The 14,121-nt window shown below is 40.2% G+C and overlaps 1 protein-coding gene across 1 annotated transcript in view; it reads right to left on the minus strand.

Annotated features, from left to right (window-relative positions):
* LOC127432696 (probable ATP-dependent RNA helicase DDX4) overlaps nucleotides 1–14,121 on the minus strand; it is a 71,881-nt gene that overhangs the window by 1,952 nt on the left and 55,808 nt on the right. The window contains exons 14-15 of the mRNA XM_051684047.1: nucleotides 13,999–14,098; nucleotides 13,583–13,853 (exon numbers count right to left, since the gene is read on the minus strand). Coding sequence (XP_051540007.1) covers nucleotides 13,583–13,853; nucleotides 13,999–14,098 — 371 coding nt within the window. The remainder of the gene's footprint in view (nucleotides 1–13,582; nucleotides 13,854–13,998; nucleotides 14,099–14,121) is intronic.

Consider the following 14,121-nt stretch of genomic DNA (forward strand, 5'->3'; position numbering starts at 1 on the left):
AATTCGGCGTGGCATGGAGGTGATCAGTTTGTGGCACTGCTGAGGTGGTATGGAAGCCCAGGTTTCTTTGAGCTGAAGGCCACTGTCATCTGCATTTTTTGGTCTCTTGTTTCTCATTTTCCTCTTGACAATGGGGTTCAGGTCTGGTGAGTTTGCTGGCCAGTCAAGCACACCAACACCATGGTCATTTAACCAACTTTTGGTGCTTTTGGCAGTGTGGGCAGGTGCCAAATCCTGCTGGAAAATGAAATCAGCATCTTTAAAAAGCTGGTCAGCAGAAGGAAGCATGAAGCGCTTAATTTCTTGGTAAACGGGTGCAGTGACTTTGGTTTTCAAAAAACACAATGGACCAACACCAGCAGATGACATTGCACCCCAAATCATCACAGACTGTGGAAACTTAACACTGGACTTCAAGCAACTTGGGCTATGAGCTTCTCCACCCTTCTTCCAGACTCTAGGACCTTGGTTTCCAAATGAAATACAAAACTTGCTCTCATCTGAAAAGAGGACTTTGGAACACTGGGCAACAGTCCAGTTCTTCTTCTCCTTAGCCCAGGTAAGACGCCTCTGACGTTGTCTGTGGTTCAGGAGTGGCTTAACAAGAGGAATACGACAACTGTAGCCTAATTCCTTGACATGTCTGTGTGTGGTGGCTCTTGATGCCTTGACCCCAGCCATTCCTTGTGAAGTTCACCCAAATTCTTGAATCGATTTTGCTTGACAATCCTCATAAGGCTGCGGTTCTCTCGGTTGGTTTTGCATCTTTTTCTTCCACACTTTTTCCTTCCACTCAACTTTGTTAACATGCTTGGATACAGCACTCTGTGAACAGCCAGCTTCTTTGGCAATGAATGTTTGTGGCTTACCCTCCTTGTGAAGGGTGTCAATGATTGTCTTCTGGACAATTGTCAGATCAGCAGTCTTCCCCATGATTGTGTAGCCTAGTGAACCAAACTGAGAGACCATTTTGAAGGCTCAGGAAACCTTTGCAGGTGTTTTGAGTTGATTAGCTGATTGGCATGTCACCATATTCTAATTTTTTGAGATAGTGAATTGGTGGGTTTTTGTTAAATGTGAGCTAAAATCATCACAATTAAAAGAACCAAAGACTTAAACTACTTCAGTCTGTGTGCATTGAATTTATTTAATACACGAGTTTCACAATTTGAGTTGAATTACTGAAATAAATGAACTTTTCCACGACATTCTAATTTATTGAGATGCACCTGTATTCAGAGTAATACACTGATGCCTCATGACCTTTTCCAAAAGCAGTAATCACCTCTCTCAGAGTATCTGCTGCTTAATGGGGGTGTGTGCTACTCCCAAAAACAATACAGAGCAGGTGGTGCAACTGTAAATACCTACAGAACTGAGATCTGGGAATCCCAAAATGTTTAATCAAATTTTCAAAAGATCTCAACACTCCACTCTCATACAGGTCACCGAGTGTAGTAACCCCCCTCACATTCCACTCTGACCAGCAGAAAGGGGACTTATCAAAACATAGTTTAGGGTTCAGCAATATGCTTGGAGGCAACATTTAAATAAATGTCCGAATTAAACACTCTGGACACTTTTGTCCATACCGAGTGCAAATGCGAGATAACGGGGTGTGACTTAACTTCTCTGATTAGTTTGATAGAAAGGCTTTGCAATGGCAAAATAGGGGCAAGAACATCCTGTTCAATACAAAACTAGGGAGGGGCTCTTTCAGGTGGAAGCAACCAATGAGCCAAATGTCTGAGACCGAATGCATAATAATAAAACAAAATCTTGAGTAGGCCTAGCTCACCTTTGTCAATCGGCCTGTGTAAATTATTAAAATGTAATCTAGGATGTTTACCATTCCAAATGAAGGACTTCGCTATGCTATCAAATTGCTTGAAATAAGAGGAGCACATCTACAGGGAGAGATTGTAACAGGTAGTTGAATTTTAGAATACAATTAATTTTAATAACATTAACCTTGGCAATCATAGATAAATGTAATGAAGCCCACATCGCTTGAAAACCTTTTAATTAAGGGGTCAAAATTAACTAACTAAATCAGACAAATTTGCTGGGAATAAAATGCCCAACTACTTACTGCCCTGTTTGGGCCACTGGAAGGCACCCGGCAGGAAAGCCGTTACTGGGCAGTACGCTGTCAGAGCAAAAGTTTCGGATTTAGACCAATAGACTCTGTATCCTGAGAACTTAGAGAAGGAATTAATAATTTTGTGGAGGCAAGGCATAGATCTAGTAGGGTGGGAGACAAATAATAAAACATCATCTGCTTATGCGCCACACCTCCCGCCACCACCCCTGGAAAATCCTCCTCCTTTCTTATCGCGGCTGCTAATGGTTCCAGGGCAATACAGAACAATAATGGAGCAAGAAGGCAACCCTGCCGGGTGCCCCTATCCAGAGTAAAATAATATGAAATTAATCCATTTGTTTGTACCACCGCTACCGGGTGTCTATAAAATAATCTATCCAATAAAACTATTCCCGATCCCATATATTTCCAAAATCTTAAAAAGATAATCCCATTCTACCATATCAAACGCTTTTTGTCATCAAGTGAGATGGCCGCGACCGGAGTCTGATCATTCGCCACTGACCACATAATATTGATGATACGCCAAATATTATCAGAAGAGCTGCGGCCCTGAATAAACCCCACCTGATGTATAAGAGATGTCATAACTTTAATCGGTTAGCCAGAATTTTGACAATATTTTAACGTCTAGCTGGATCAGGGAAATTGGACGGTAACTTTTACACTTGCTTGGATCTTTGTTCTTTTTAAGAATCAGACTGATCCAGGCTTGTGTCATGGTTGACGGAAGCTTTCCATTCTTTAATGATTCCATATAAAATTCTTACAAAAGTGGAGCCAGTTCTGTAGCATAAGATCTAAAATATTCAGTGGCAAAGCCATCTGGCACCGGAGCCTTGCCTGTAGGCCAACCAAGCTCCTCCAAGTTTATCTCAGAATCAAGATAATTTTTGTCCTCATTTGTTAATTTAGGGAGTTCAAATGGTTCCACAAAGTGTCTGTCTTCATCATTAGACGAAGACAAGGAACTATAGAGCTCAAGATAGAATTCTTTAAAAGCATTATTAATATCAATGGCTGAGGTAAATATTTCACCACCAGCACATTTCACTGAGGGAATGGTAGAAAAAGAATCTCTCTGCTTTATATATCTAGCCAAAAACTTCCCTGCTTTGTCTCCGGACTCAAAATACGTCTTGCCCTGAATAGCCAAAACTCCACCTTTCGTGACATAGTATTATATCTGTATTTCAATCAGGTCAATTCTCTGAGGCCATCAGACAACATTCGGCACTTCAGCTCTGCCTCAGCACTTTTAATATTCCCTTCCAACTCCACAAGTTCTCGTGCTTTGGATTTTTTTAATGAACGAGGCATAATGTATGATCCGGCCTCTAAGAACCATCTTATGTGCCTCCCAAGCCATGCCAACAGAAGATACTGATGACCAGTTGGTCTCCATATAGACAATGATTTCAGCCTTTAGCATTTGCTGGAATTCAGGACTTTGCAAAAGCGATACATTAAAGCGGCAACTATATCATTTATTTTTCTCTGTATGTGGCAACACATCTAAACTCACCAGGGCGTGATCTGAGACGAAGATGTTTCCAATTGAGCAATCAACAACAGATGAAACGAGGGACTTGGATATAAAAAAAAATCTATTTTAGAATAAATCTTACGGACTGATGAAAAAAAATGTATAGTCCCTACCAGATGGGTTCAAAAGTCTCCATATACCTGGAAGACCAGGATTTTTATACATAATGTGAAGTATCACTGCTGTTCTAGGGGCTTTCACACTTTTGCTTCACTATGATCAAGGACTGAGTCCATCAAAAGATTAAAGTCTCCTCCCAATATTATATCAAAAGGGGTGCCAGCGGCTTGCAACATCTTCAAGATCTATAAAAAAAAAAAAAAAAAAAAAGCCCTGATCATCAGCGTTAGGTGCGTAAATATTAGCCAAAAATCAAACTTTGCCTCTGAATTTCTGCTAAACCAATAATGACTCTTCCTAATTTGTTTTTTATCTGTTTGGGACATTTGAATTGTAGGTGCTTACTTATCAATGTAATGACACCCCTGCTCTTTGAGCCAGCACTAAAGAAAACATGTCCACCCCAAATCTTCCCAAATTTTTCAGCTTCCTGTGGGGAAAGATGCGTTTCTTGAAGAAACACTATCATATGTCTTACGTTTAAGAAAATAACCTTCCTTTTTATGGGGTGCCCCAACCCATTCACATTCCACATGGAGACAATCTGCTTATTTTAACATATGACATCTTTGAAAAAATAGATTGTGTCAAAAATAAAATTATAATGGCCACATTGCAACATCAGTGCAACAATCAAACCCCAAACTTCCCCTGAACCGAACCAAACAAAAAAACGTGTGCATTAACCCCGCACACGACAGCACCAACTAGCATCCATCCCTCTAAACTCAGTCCATGTACGCCTACGAGAGCCCCCGCGACAACTTTGCCATCAAATTGCTTCTATACAAATTTAGTGAGACCGAATTACACAACAGAAGATAATCTATAAAACAAACTCCAGCTAATAGGAGACATAAGCACAAAGAATGTGTAGATTCATCCACATAACTGTCCCGAAGGTGTGTTATTCCACAAAACAAACTCCAGCTGCTAGGCGGAACCAGCACAACAAAAAAAAAAGTGCTCAGCATCCTCGGACAGTCAAGTGAATGTTCAGTGAGTCAGGTCCACTCGGCTGCAACATGAGAACCACAAATAACTTAGTCACTGACTTTATGAAGGACATTGCTTGCTGTGGGCACATAAATATTTTAGTACCTTAGTATCTATTCTCAATTTGGCCTGGAACATCAGTGCAAAAGCATTCCGCTGATGTAAGAGTTTCTTGCATTCCTTGAATCGATCACGTTTCTCATTGAATTCGCAACGTCTGGGAACAAGAAAATGCTGTGGTTCTTCCAAGAAAACCTTCCTTTACTCCTCGCCTCACAAAACACGAGACCTTTATTGGATGATCTCAGAAATTTGGCCAGAATTGATCCGGGCCTGTCTCCCTCTGCGGAGCTCCGAGCCAGAACTCGCTCGATTTCCAGCCTATGGCCTGTTATGTCAAGCAGACTCGGGAAGAGCCTGTCTAGGAATTTCACCATATCTCTGCCTTCTTTGTCCTCAGGAATTCCAACAATTCAGATATTGTTTCACTGGTTATGATTCTCCAAGTCTTCCAACTTTTCCCAGATGCGCTCCAAGTTTGCCTTGGCCGCTAGTGGGTTAGCAGCTAATTCCCTCTCCGATGACTCCAGATAATCGATCCATTTCTCAACATCCACCACTCTTGTAACCATCTCAGTGAATTTAGTCTCCATGGCAGTGATTGATCGACGTATTACAGCAAGCTCCTCCAAGTCAGCAACGATCTTCGTCAGCATTGCTGACATGTTCATCAATTTATGCCAGATTTCCTTCATCCAAATTGAGTCTGGGGCTTTTTGGATTTTCAAAATCATTAAAATGACTTTTAATGACTTCAACCTAAGTGCAAGTAAACTTCTGACTTCAACTGTATATTACTTGGAGACTTTAACAATCATATTGATACCAATTTTGTATCTTCTTGTGAATTCATGTTGGTGCTCGAGTGTTTTAACCTAGTACAACATGTAAACTTTGCAACCCATGTACATGGTTATACACTGGATCTATTATGCTCATCTGGTCTCAACAATATTGCTGTTGATGTAACTAGCAATACACAAGTTACAACTTAGCCCAATTGTGGCATAAATGGGCACTAAGTCACAATTTACGCACTACTAAACATTGGAGCGTTGCACCATTAAACTTGGGTAGAACGTAACCCTACGTATGAACTAAATATTTACGGAAGCTTCCGCCCAGGAGTAATGGTTGGAATAAAAAAAGCAGACTGATATTTTATGACATCAATGAGCTCATGTTTTGTGTGATAGGTTTAAATCCTTTCGACATACAGTATGATGTTGACATTTACACTCGTTTACATTTACGAAAGAAAACACTTATTAAGCGGCTCTTCAGCATGACACCGTTCTATTGATGCAATTTTCAGGGTGCATTGCCCTGTGTCAAGTTTCAACACATTCAAAAAATATATAGGATATTAAAATGAATAAAATGTCTTTCTAGTCGGTTGTATTAGTATTTATCAACCCTTATTTTAGCTACAGTTCCTATATATTGTTGTTTACACATGGCAAATATACTATTTATCAAATCAACTTTTATTATGCATAACATTTAATGTGAATATAATTTACACTGTGCATTCTACAGCATACTCTGAACACATTTAGCAATTTAGGTTAGCTCTCAATTCTGCACATTCTTCCTATCTTTCTAATGTCATTGCTAATTCCAATTGTCGGCCCAGAGCACTTTTTGCTACTATCTCTAAGCTTATTCAGCCTCCTGATGTGGCACTGCATTCCCCTGACCAAATGTGTGAATTTTTCCACAAATTTTGTTTTTGTTGTTGAATAAATAAAAATCAATTTGCCTGCTAACTGAACATCCAAGTAAATTCAGACCCCCACATCTAGTTCACAATTTCACAAAATTCTGCCCTACTTTCCGGCTGCTGTGGTTGAGATTAGAAATTAAAATTCCTCCACTTGCCTACTTGACCCTGCTCCTACCTCCCTCCTGAGAAAAAATGGCTCCGCTATTAGTGCACCTATTTCACACCATCAATGTGTCACTCGTTTCTGGTATGGTTCCACAACTCAAGATTTCTGCAGTCACCTGCATGCTAACCTATCTTCTAAGGGTGCTTTCACACTGGCAGTTTAGTTTGAAACAGAGCACGGTTCACATGAAAAATTGGTAATGTGAAAGCTGTAATGCGGACCGGGGAGCGCACTGTGGTACTGAACCCGAGACTACCTGTAGGAGGTGGTCCGAGTTCGGTTGCAATGGAACTGTAGCGCGATTCGCGTGAAAGCGAGAAAGCAACTCTGACTCGGGTGCGTACTCCTTCAGGAAGTAACATGCACATGCGTTTTAGCCGATGACGACATCATTAGTTTAGACTAATAAATATGGGTATAATAGGAGATGACAGTGGTGATAACTTCACCTTGGACACGAGCGTAAGCATGCCGTGTAAACAAAGATGCAAATGATTTCCTTGCAATCAGCTGTCTCCTCAAAAAACGGCGTTTGCGAGCAGCAGCAAGCCGCCTTCCCCTGGACATCTGATGAGTTACGCCATGAAGCGCACATATACGCAGTTGTCGTTCACTCTGCTGTGCATGATGGCACCAAAATAACCCAAAGTATGATGAGTCGCATTGTGTTCTCCATGCGTGGTTGTGATGACGCAAGATGAATGCAAATGGGGTTCGATAGAATTAAGTGTGTGTAAAACCAGACCAACGCTGCGGGGGGCAACGGGAACGAATCACACTCAGAATCAGACCACAGCAAACGTGCCCAGTGTGAAAGCCCCCTAACAGTTTTTTTGAACCTTTCCAGCCTAAACATAGTACAGAAACTGCATTACTGAGGGTCCTCTCTGCGGATTCAGCTGCACTTAATATTTTAATGCTACTTGACCTTAGCTCTGCATTTGACACAGTCTCTCATCACATTCTACTTGCCCGTCTTTTAGAAATAGGTATCACTGGTACAGCTTTAAACAGGTTCACTTCCTATCTTACTAATAGGCACCAATTTGTTGTTTATAGCAAACACAAGTCCTAAACTGCTACGGTACAATCAGGGGTGCCTCAGGGTTCAGTTCTTGGCCTAATTCTCTTCATAATCATATATGCTGCCACTAGGTCAGGTAATCAGCAAGCATGGGTTAAATTTTCACAGTTATACTGACGACTCTCAGCACTTCTATCAACTCTTTCCTCCTCCAGCACTTTCTTCCTGCATTCACGAACTAAAGCATTGATCGAAGTCAATCTACCTTAAATTTAACTCCGATAAGACAGAAGTCTTGCTTGAATATTTGGAAGTGAGTGATTTAGAGCCAGAAAGCATACTAGATTCTTGATGGTGATTTAATCACACCCTCCTCTACAGTTAAAAATCTTGCCGTGATTTGATTCTGCACCGTCGTTATATTCACATTACTATGACTGTGAAAACTGCCTTTTTCCATCTTTGTATCATCTCTCGCAATCGCTCCTCTTTAAGCCTCAAGGATGCTGAAACTGTAATTTATGCCTTTGTTATATCTTGTTTGAAGATCTAAAACAATTTAGTATGAAAAATACACAAAAATAGAAAAAAATCAGGAAGGGGACAAACACTCTACAGCACTGTAAATAAAACGCATGATATTATTATTATACTTTGGTCTGACGTGAACACAAATTTAGTCATCAGCAGTGCTCAAGCACTTAGTGTACAGCTCTTTGAAATAACTGAATTTGGCGAAGTGATATGGAACCATTATGCGGTCATGACCTGAATCTACTTCATAGCCACGCGTCTACTTGAAAATAATTGCGCACGTCTGTCAACCAATCAGAATCAAGCATTCAACAGACCCGTGATGTATAGATAGAAAAGACAGAAAGGGTGACAGATAGAAAAGACAGTGACAGATCAGACAGACAGACAATTCACAAGTATTTACACTGAGTGTACATTCAAGCACTAAAATAGCAGTGGCGAATTCTGCTGGACTAACTTGCCTAATAAATATTTTTCATCCTTTTATTATCATTCACCTTCCAGCCTATTTATTTACAATCGCTTTCCACTCCTAATTCATCTACAATCGAATAGCAAAAACTAAAAGTTTATCCAATCTGAGCTTGTCAGGGAAGCAGTGCGCAAGTCTAACCTCCACCCCATTAGGCCTTCAAAATTTCTACAGAATCCCTCAACAGCGCAAGGGAATAGGCATCTAAAGTCAGATTGTCAGATTCATCAACCAATCAGATTGATTTTTGTTCTTGGTGGGTGTGGTATTTAGGATAAGTCGCTGTCGAGGCCTTCTAGCTGGCCATGTGTGACGCAATCACGCTTTAGTGTCTTTAGTGTTTACTGCCAGAAAGTCTCTGACTATCATTGATGAGATTCTTATGGATTTAAAAACCCAAGATGTGAACAGAAAAGGAGGGCTTTTTGCATTATTATAGCGACATCGGGAGTTTTCGAAGTGTAAATTAGGCTGGCTGGATCATCTGTTCAAGTTTTGAAAAGATGCCGTGTACCCTTAATTTTTTTTGGATCAACAACTGACTGTAAAGAATAGAAAGGGTATTTATCAGGTATTGTCCTTTGTTTTATTATCAAAATTTATCATTTCAGGCATTGGAGCAATTCACTAATGATGATCCATAACTTTATAGGGGTAGTACACCCAAAAATGAAAATTCACTCATCATTTACTCATTCTCATGCCATCCCAGATGTGTATGACTTTCTTTCCTTTGCTGAACTCAAATTAAGACTTTTAGAGGAATATCACAGCTCTGTTGGTCCTCACAATTCAAGTTAATGGTGACCAGAATTCAGAAGGTCCAAAAAGGACAAAGGCAGCATAATATCATACATTTTACTATCAATCTCCACCTTTGATCAGCCCCAAATAGTAGGTGGCTGACCGTGAAAGTTACTTCTTCACCAGGATGTGAAGTGAAAGTGTAGATTTACAGTATGAAATGAATTAATGATCCGTTCAGTTTTATTGCTTCAGAAGATATGGATTAAACCACTGCAGTCGTATTTATTACTCTTATGCTGTTTGTGCTTTTTGGACATTCAAAAGTTCTGGTCACCATTCACTTGCATTGTGAGGACCAACAGAGCTGAAATATTCTTCTAAAAATATTTTTAGAATACTTTCTGAAGAAAGTCATACACATCAGGGATTGACATGAAAGTGAGTAAATAATGAGAGAATTTTCATTTTTGGTTGAACTATTCCTTTAAATTCAGTCAGACAGACTCATTTGCAGTGCGTCATATACTGGTGCATTATTAAAGGCTATAATATTCCTATTAATAATATGAAACCGTATTTTGCTTTTTTTTTTTTTAATAAGACATTTGTCCTCATCTTTTTTTATAGCCTATATTTGTGATAAACTCGTATCACATGAGCCAGTCTTTATCTCAGATCACGATTTCGTTGAACTTTTTCAGATTTTCTACGTAACTTGTACAACCAAGTTTTCCACTGTGGTGAAAGCCGTAAAATGACATCACAACAGATGTTCTTATTTGATAGTTTATATGTTATTTGATTTGTAATTCTTACAAAACAATTTAACCATGAATTATGTTGCAGTTAGCAGCCAAATGGCAAATGGATTCCTCAAGCTGCAGTATTACTTCTCCCTCTATATAACGCCTCTACAGAGGCAGAATATTTGTAAAAAATTAATAGAGACAACACCATATGACTTTATAACAGCTTTGCGAGCACATAGGACACATTTTGAATGCACACACATGCGCTCTCTCAGCGAAAGCAGGGAGATTTTATGAAGCAGTATTTATTTGAAAGAACGCACATTTAGATTTGTGCGAGAATGAAGGGAAGATGCATGCGTGCGGAGAGATACGCACTCGTGCAACCGGCATGTGGATGTGCTCTCGCATATGCATGTGCTCTCGACATTTAACAGCATTACATCAAAGCTAGTCTATTAAATTTAATTTTCATTTATTTTCACAAAACGTTTATATTGTATTTAGGGCCAAAGCACTGAAAGTGTGGAGACCCTATTGTTCTTCTAAGGATTATTATTATTAGGGCCCAAGCACTGAAAGTGCACGGGGGAGGGGGGGGGCTCTGAAGCACCACCTTGAAAATGGGCGTGCACCCCCATTTTCACCTACAGTCACCAAACTTGGTACATATATGGTTCTCATCAAGCCGGACAACTTTCATAATTAGTCATTAGATCCACCCAACTGTAAGTCAGACATTATTTTTTTGAATACAGCAATCTCTGAACTTTTAAATACTCTGTTGATACAACAAAATACTCTGTTGAACACTGAAAACTGGTACAGTCTCTTTAGGGCAGAGATACCCAAACCAGGGCCCGCGGGCCAAAGTTGGCCTGTCATGGCCTTTAATTTCGCTCACCTTGCCGTATATAACAAGGGAAGCAATTACATCGCATTAATTTAGCAGATTGCAGAGTAATTTTTTTTAATATATATTATGAAATCATCAAGGAGGGAAACAGGGCAACTTTTATATTTTAATTAGTGCTGTCGTGTTAACATGTGATTAAAATGTATAACGCGTTAATTTTTTATTAATTGCGATTAAGGCATGTACCGATTTTACATTAGACTTACATTTTATTCAGCTCCGTGTGAGTTCTGATCACTCGTTAGGAGGGCAGAACCCTTGCGATATGTCCATCGGGGACATTACACTCAGTTACACACAAACACGCAACAGTGAGTCCATGCTGGAGAAAGGACCTCTTATAAAACAAACAGTGATGGGGCTTGTGACAAAAGTTAAGTTCTTTGCATCTTCAAGTCAGCATTTTACCACATGGAGGATCTGTTGACGCTCCGCTCATATATTTTTTTTCTCCCCAATATGGAATGCCCAATTCCCAATGTGCTATAGGTCCTCGTGGTGGTGTAGCAACTCGACGAATCTCAGTTGCCTCCGTGTCTGAGACCGTCAATCCGCGCATCTTATCAACGTGGCTTGAGCGCGTTACCACGGAGACATAGCGCATGTGGAGGCTTCACGCTATGCTCTGCAGTATCCACGCACAACTCACCACACGCCCCACCGAGAACGAGAACCACATTATAGCGACCACAAGGAGGTTACCCCATGTGACTCTACCCTCCCTAGCAACCGGGCCAATTTGATTGCTTAGGAGACCTCGCTGGGGTCACTCAGCACGCCCTGGATTTGATCTCGCAACTCCAGGGGTGGTAGTCAGTGTCTTTTCTCGCTGAGCTACCCAGGCCTCTCCACTCATATTAATTTCAACTTGGTACCCGATGCCGCTGAGCTTCTGAATCGTCAGCTAATGATTACCAGACAATTCAGATGAATTATTTTTCCAGTGGCAGTGCCAGCACTAAAAGCACAAGGCTCGCTTTTCTTTTGGAGTTCAATGAGGCACTTGCTGCCCTAAACAAATCATGTGCATTCTTTATCCAAAGTGAAAAGACAGCTTGATGACGATAAATATTGTGGAGGATAAGGGTTTAAGAGATTTAATGCACATTGCAATGAATAGTAGTTCTATCAATCAGTCTACATCCCACTTAAATTTTGGTAAATGTTTAATGTTACTATAATTGGTGCTATTTTATTAATTTCTGTCTTTGTACTGTAGAGTTCGGAAAATGTTAATAAACCATTATGGTTACATATTGTTTTGTTATATTGTGTTATTCTTTCCAAAGGAGGAAATAAATGCATTTTGACAGGAAATAAGTGTAGTCAAATTTCAGCACTTTTAAAATCTAAGATTAATCACGATTTACTATGAATAATCATTAAATCGCAATTAAAAATGGTAATCTACTGACCGCTCTAGTTTTAATATAAAACAGTTTGCACAGCCTGAAATTTGTCACGGCATTGCACACAATTTTAATCATTCCCACAAGTTCGACACTCATAATGCAGGAAATTCCTGCACACTTTTATTCACTTTACAGTGCAGCTGCAAATTAGTAAACCAATAGACACAGCTAATCAAATCAAAACATTTTGTATCAAACTATAATTCCAGAAGCTGCGCAAGTAAATCCGCTGTCTCTCCCCTTCTCTCTCCTGCAGCTGTCAGCAGTGCGTCAAGCGCTTGAGTTTAGTGCAAACATGCACAGTGAGGAAGCACACTGTCGCACAGTTAGTGAATATGTTAAAGATGTATAAACCTTTCTAAACCTGTTAATTCGACATGAAAACAGCGTTATACTGCATCTGCGTAACCGAGCAACGCAATAAAATTTTGTTCCTATTTAATCAAAGCTGTTAACATCGCAAGAGCGTGACATTGGTTTTCAATTTCCAGTCTCCAGTGTTTTCACCCGCATCAGCATATATTCTTAACGGGCAATGTGATGTTGAAAGTATTACATTCCTAAAAAAGTTCAAAAAACGTGCTGGACCATTTTTATTGACAGTGCCTCAACCGATTGTGTAGATGTCATGAAGTGATGGTCCAAGGCTAGTTACGTTGATATCATTAATTATTTTGTGTCATGACAGTTATGATTTGCACATTTGCTTCATAAGCACTTAACGGACCTCATGAGAACCCCCAAACAAAGCACACCAAATGAGTTATACAGCGACTGTCTACTCCCACAACACTGTAAAAAAACGCAGAAGAGTCAGTCTGCCTGCACTCTCAAACTACTTGTATCTTCTCACAAACAAAGATGACAACTAGCTGTCGGATACAGAAATTAAGTGGAATTGCATTGTTTGTTACTAACAGTTTCAGCCAACAGTAGAGTTATGCTCCACTCCTGGTGAAATGAATTTCATGTTTTTCATGTCTTGGGCATGATATGAAAGTACCAACCCCCGCGAGAACTTTGACCAGAGAGCGAGCTAATGGTGTGTCAGGCTCCGGGTCAAAGAAGGACATGGCCCGTCCGAGGTTTCCACAGCGGCCGGTTCTACCAATGCGATGCACATATTCATCAATACTGCTGGGCAGGTCAAAATTCACCACGTGCTGGACGTGCTCAATGTCCAGTCCTCTGGCAGCGACAGACGTGGCAACCAACACCGGACACTGGCCTGTGCGGAAATCACGAAGAGCTCTCTCACGCTCTCTCTGTTCCCGATCACTGTTTGGGGGGGGTAAAGGGTTAATTTAACACATGGACAGATGGAGTATGTAATTTTTAAAACAACATACAGGGCAATAATAATATTACAAAGTGAGCTTTACCACAGTATCAGAATGATGAGGCTATTGAAAAGATGACATACCCATGGATGCTTGTTGTAGGGATCTTCTCCTGACACAGAAATGTTGCTATGAAATCCGCACTTCTTTTGGTTTCAACAAAGATCATTGTTCGCTCATTCCCTGTAATTGCACAAATAAATTAC

This window comes from Myxocyprinus asiaticus, chromosome 42 (assembly GCF_019703515.2).
Source record: "Myxocyprinus asiaticus isolate MX2 ecotype Aquarium Trade chromosome 42, UBuf_Myxa_2, whole genome shotgun sequence".
Classification (NCBI taxonomy): Eukaryota; Metazoa; Chordata; class Actinopteri; order Cypriniformes; family Catostomidae; genus Myxocyprinus; species Myxocyprinus asiaticus.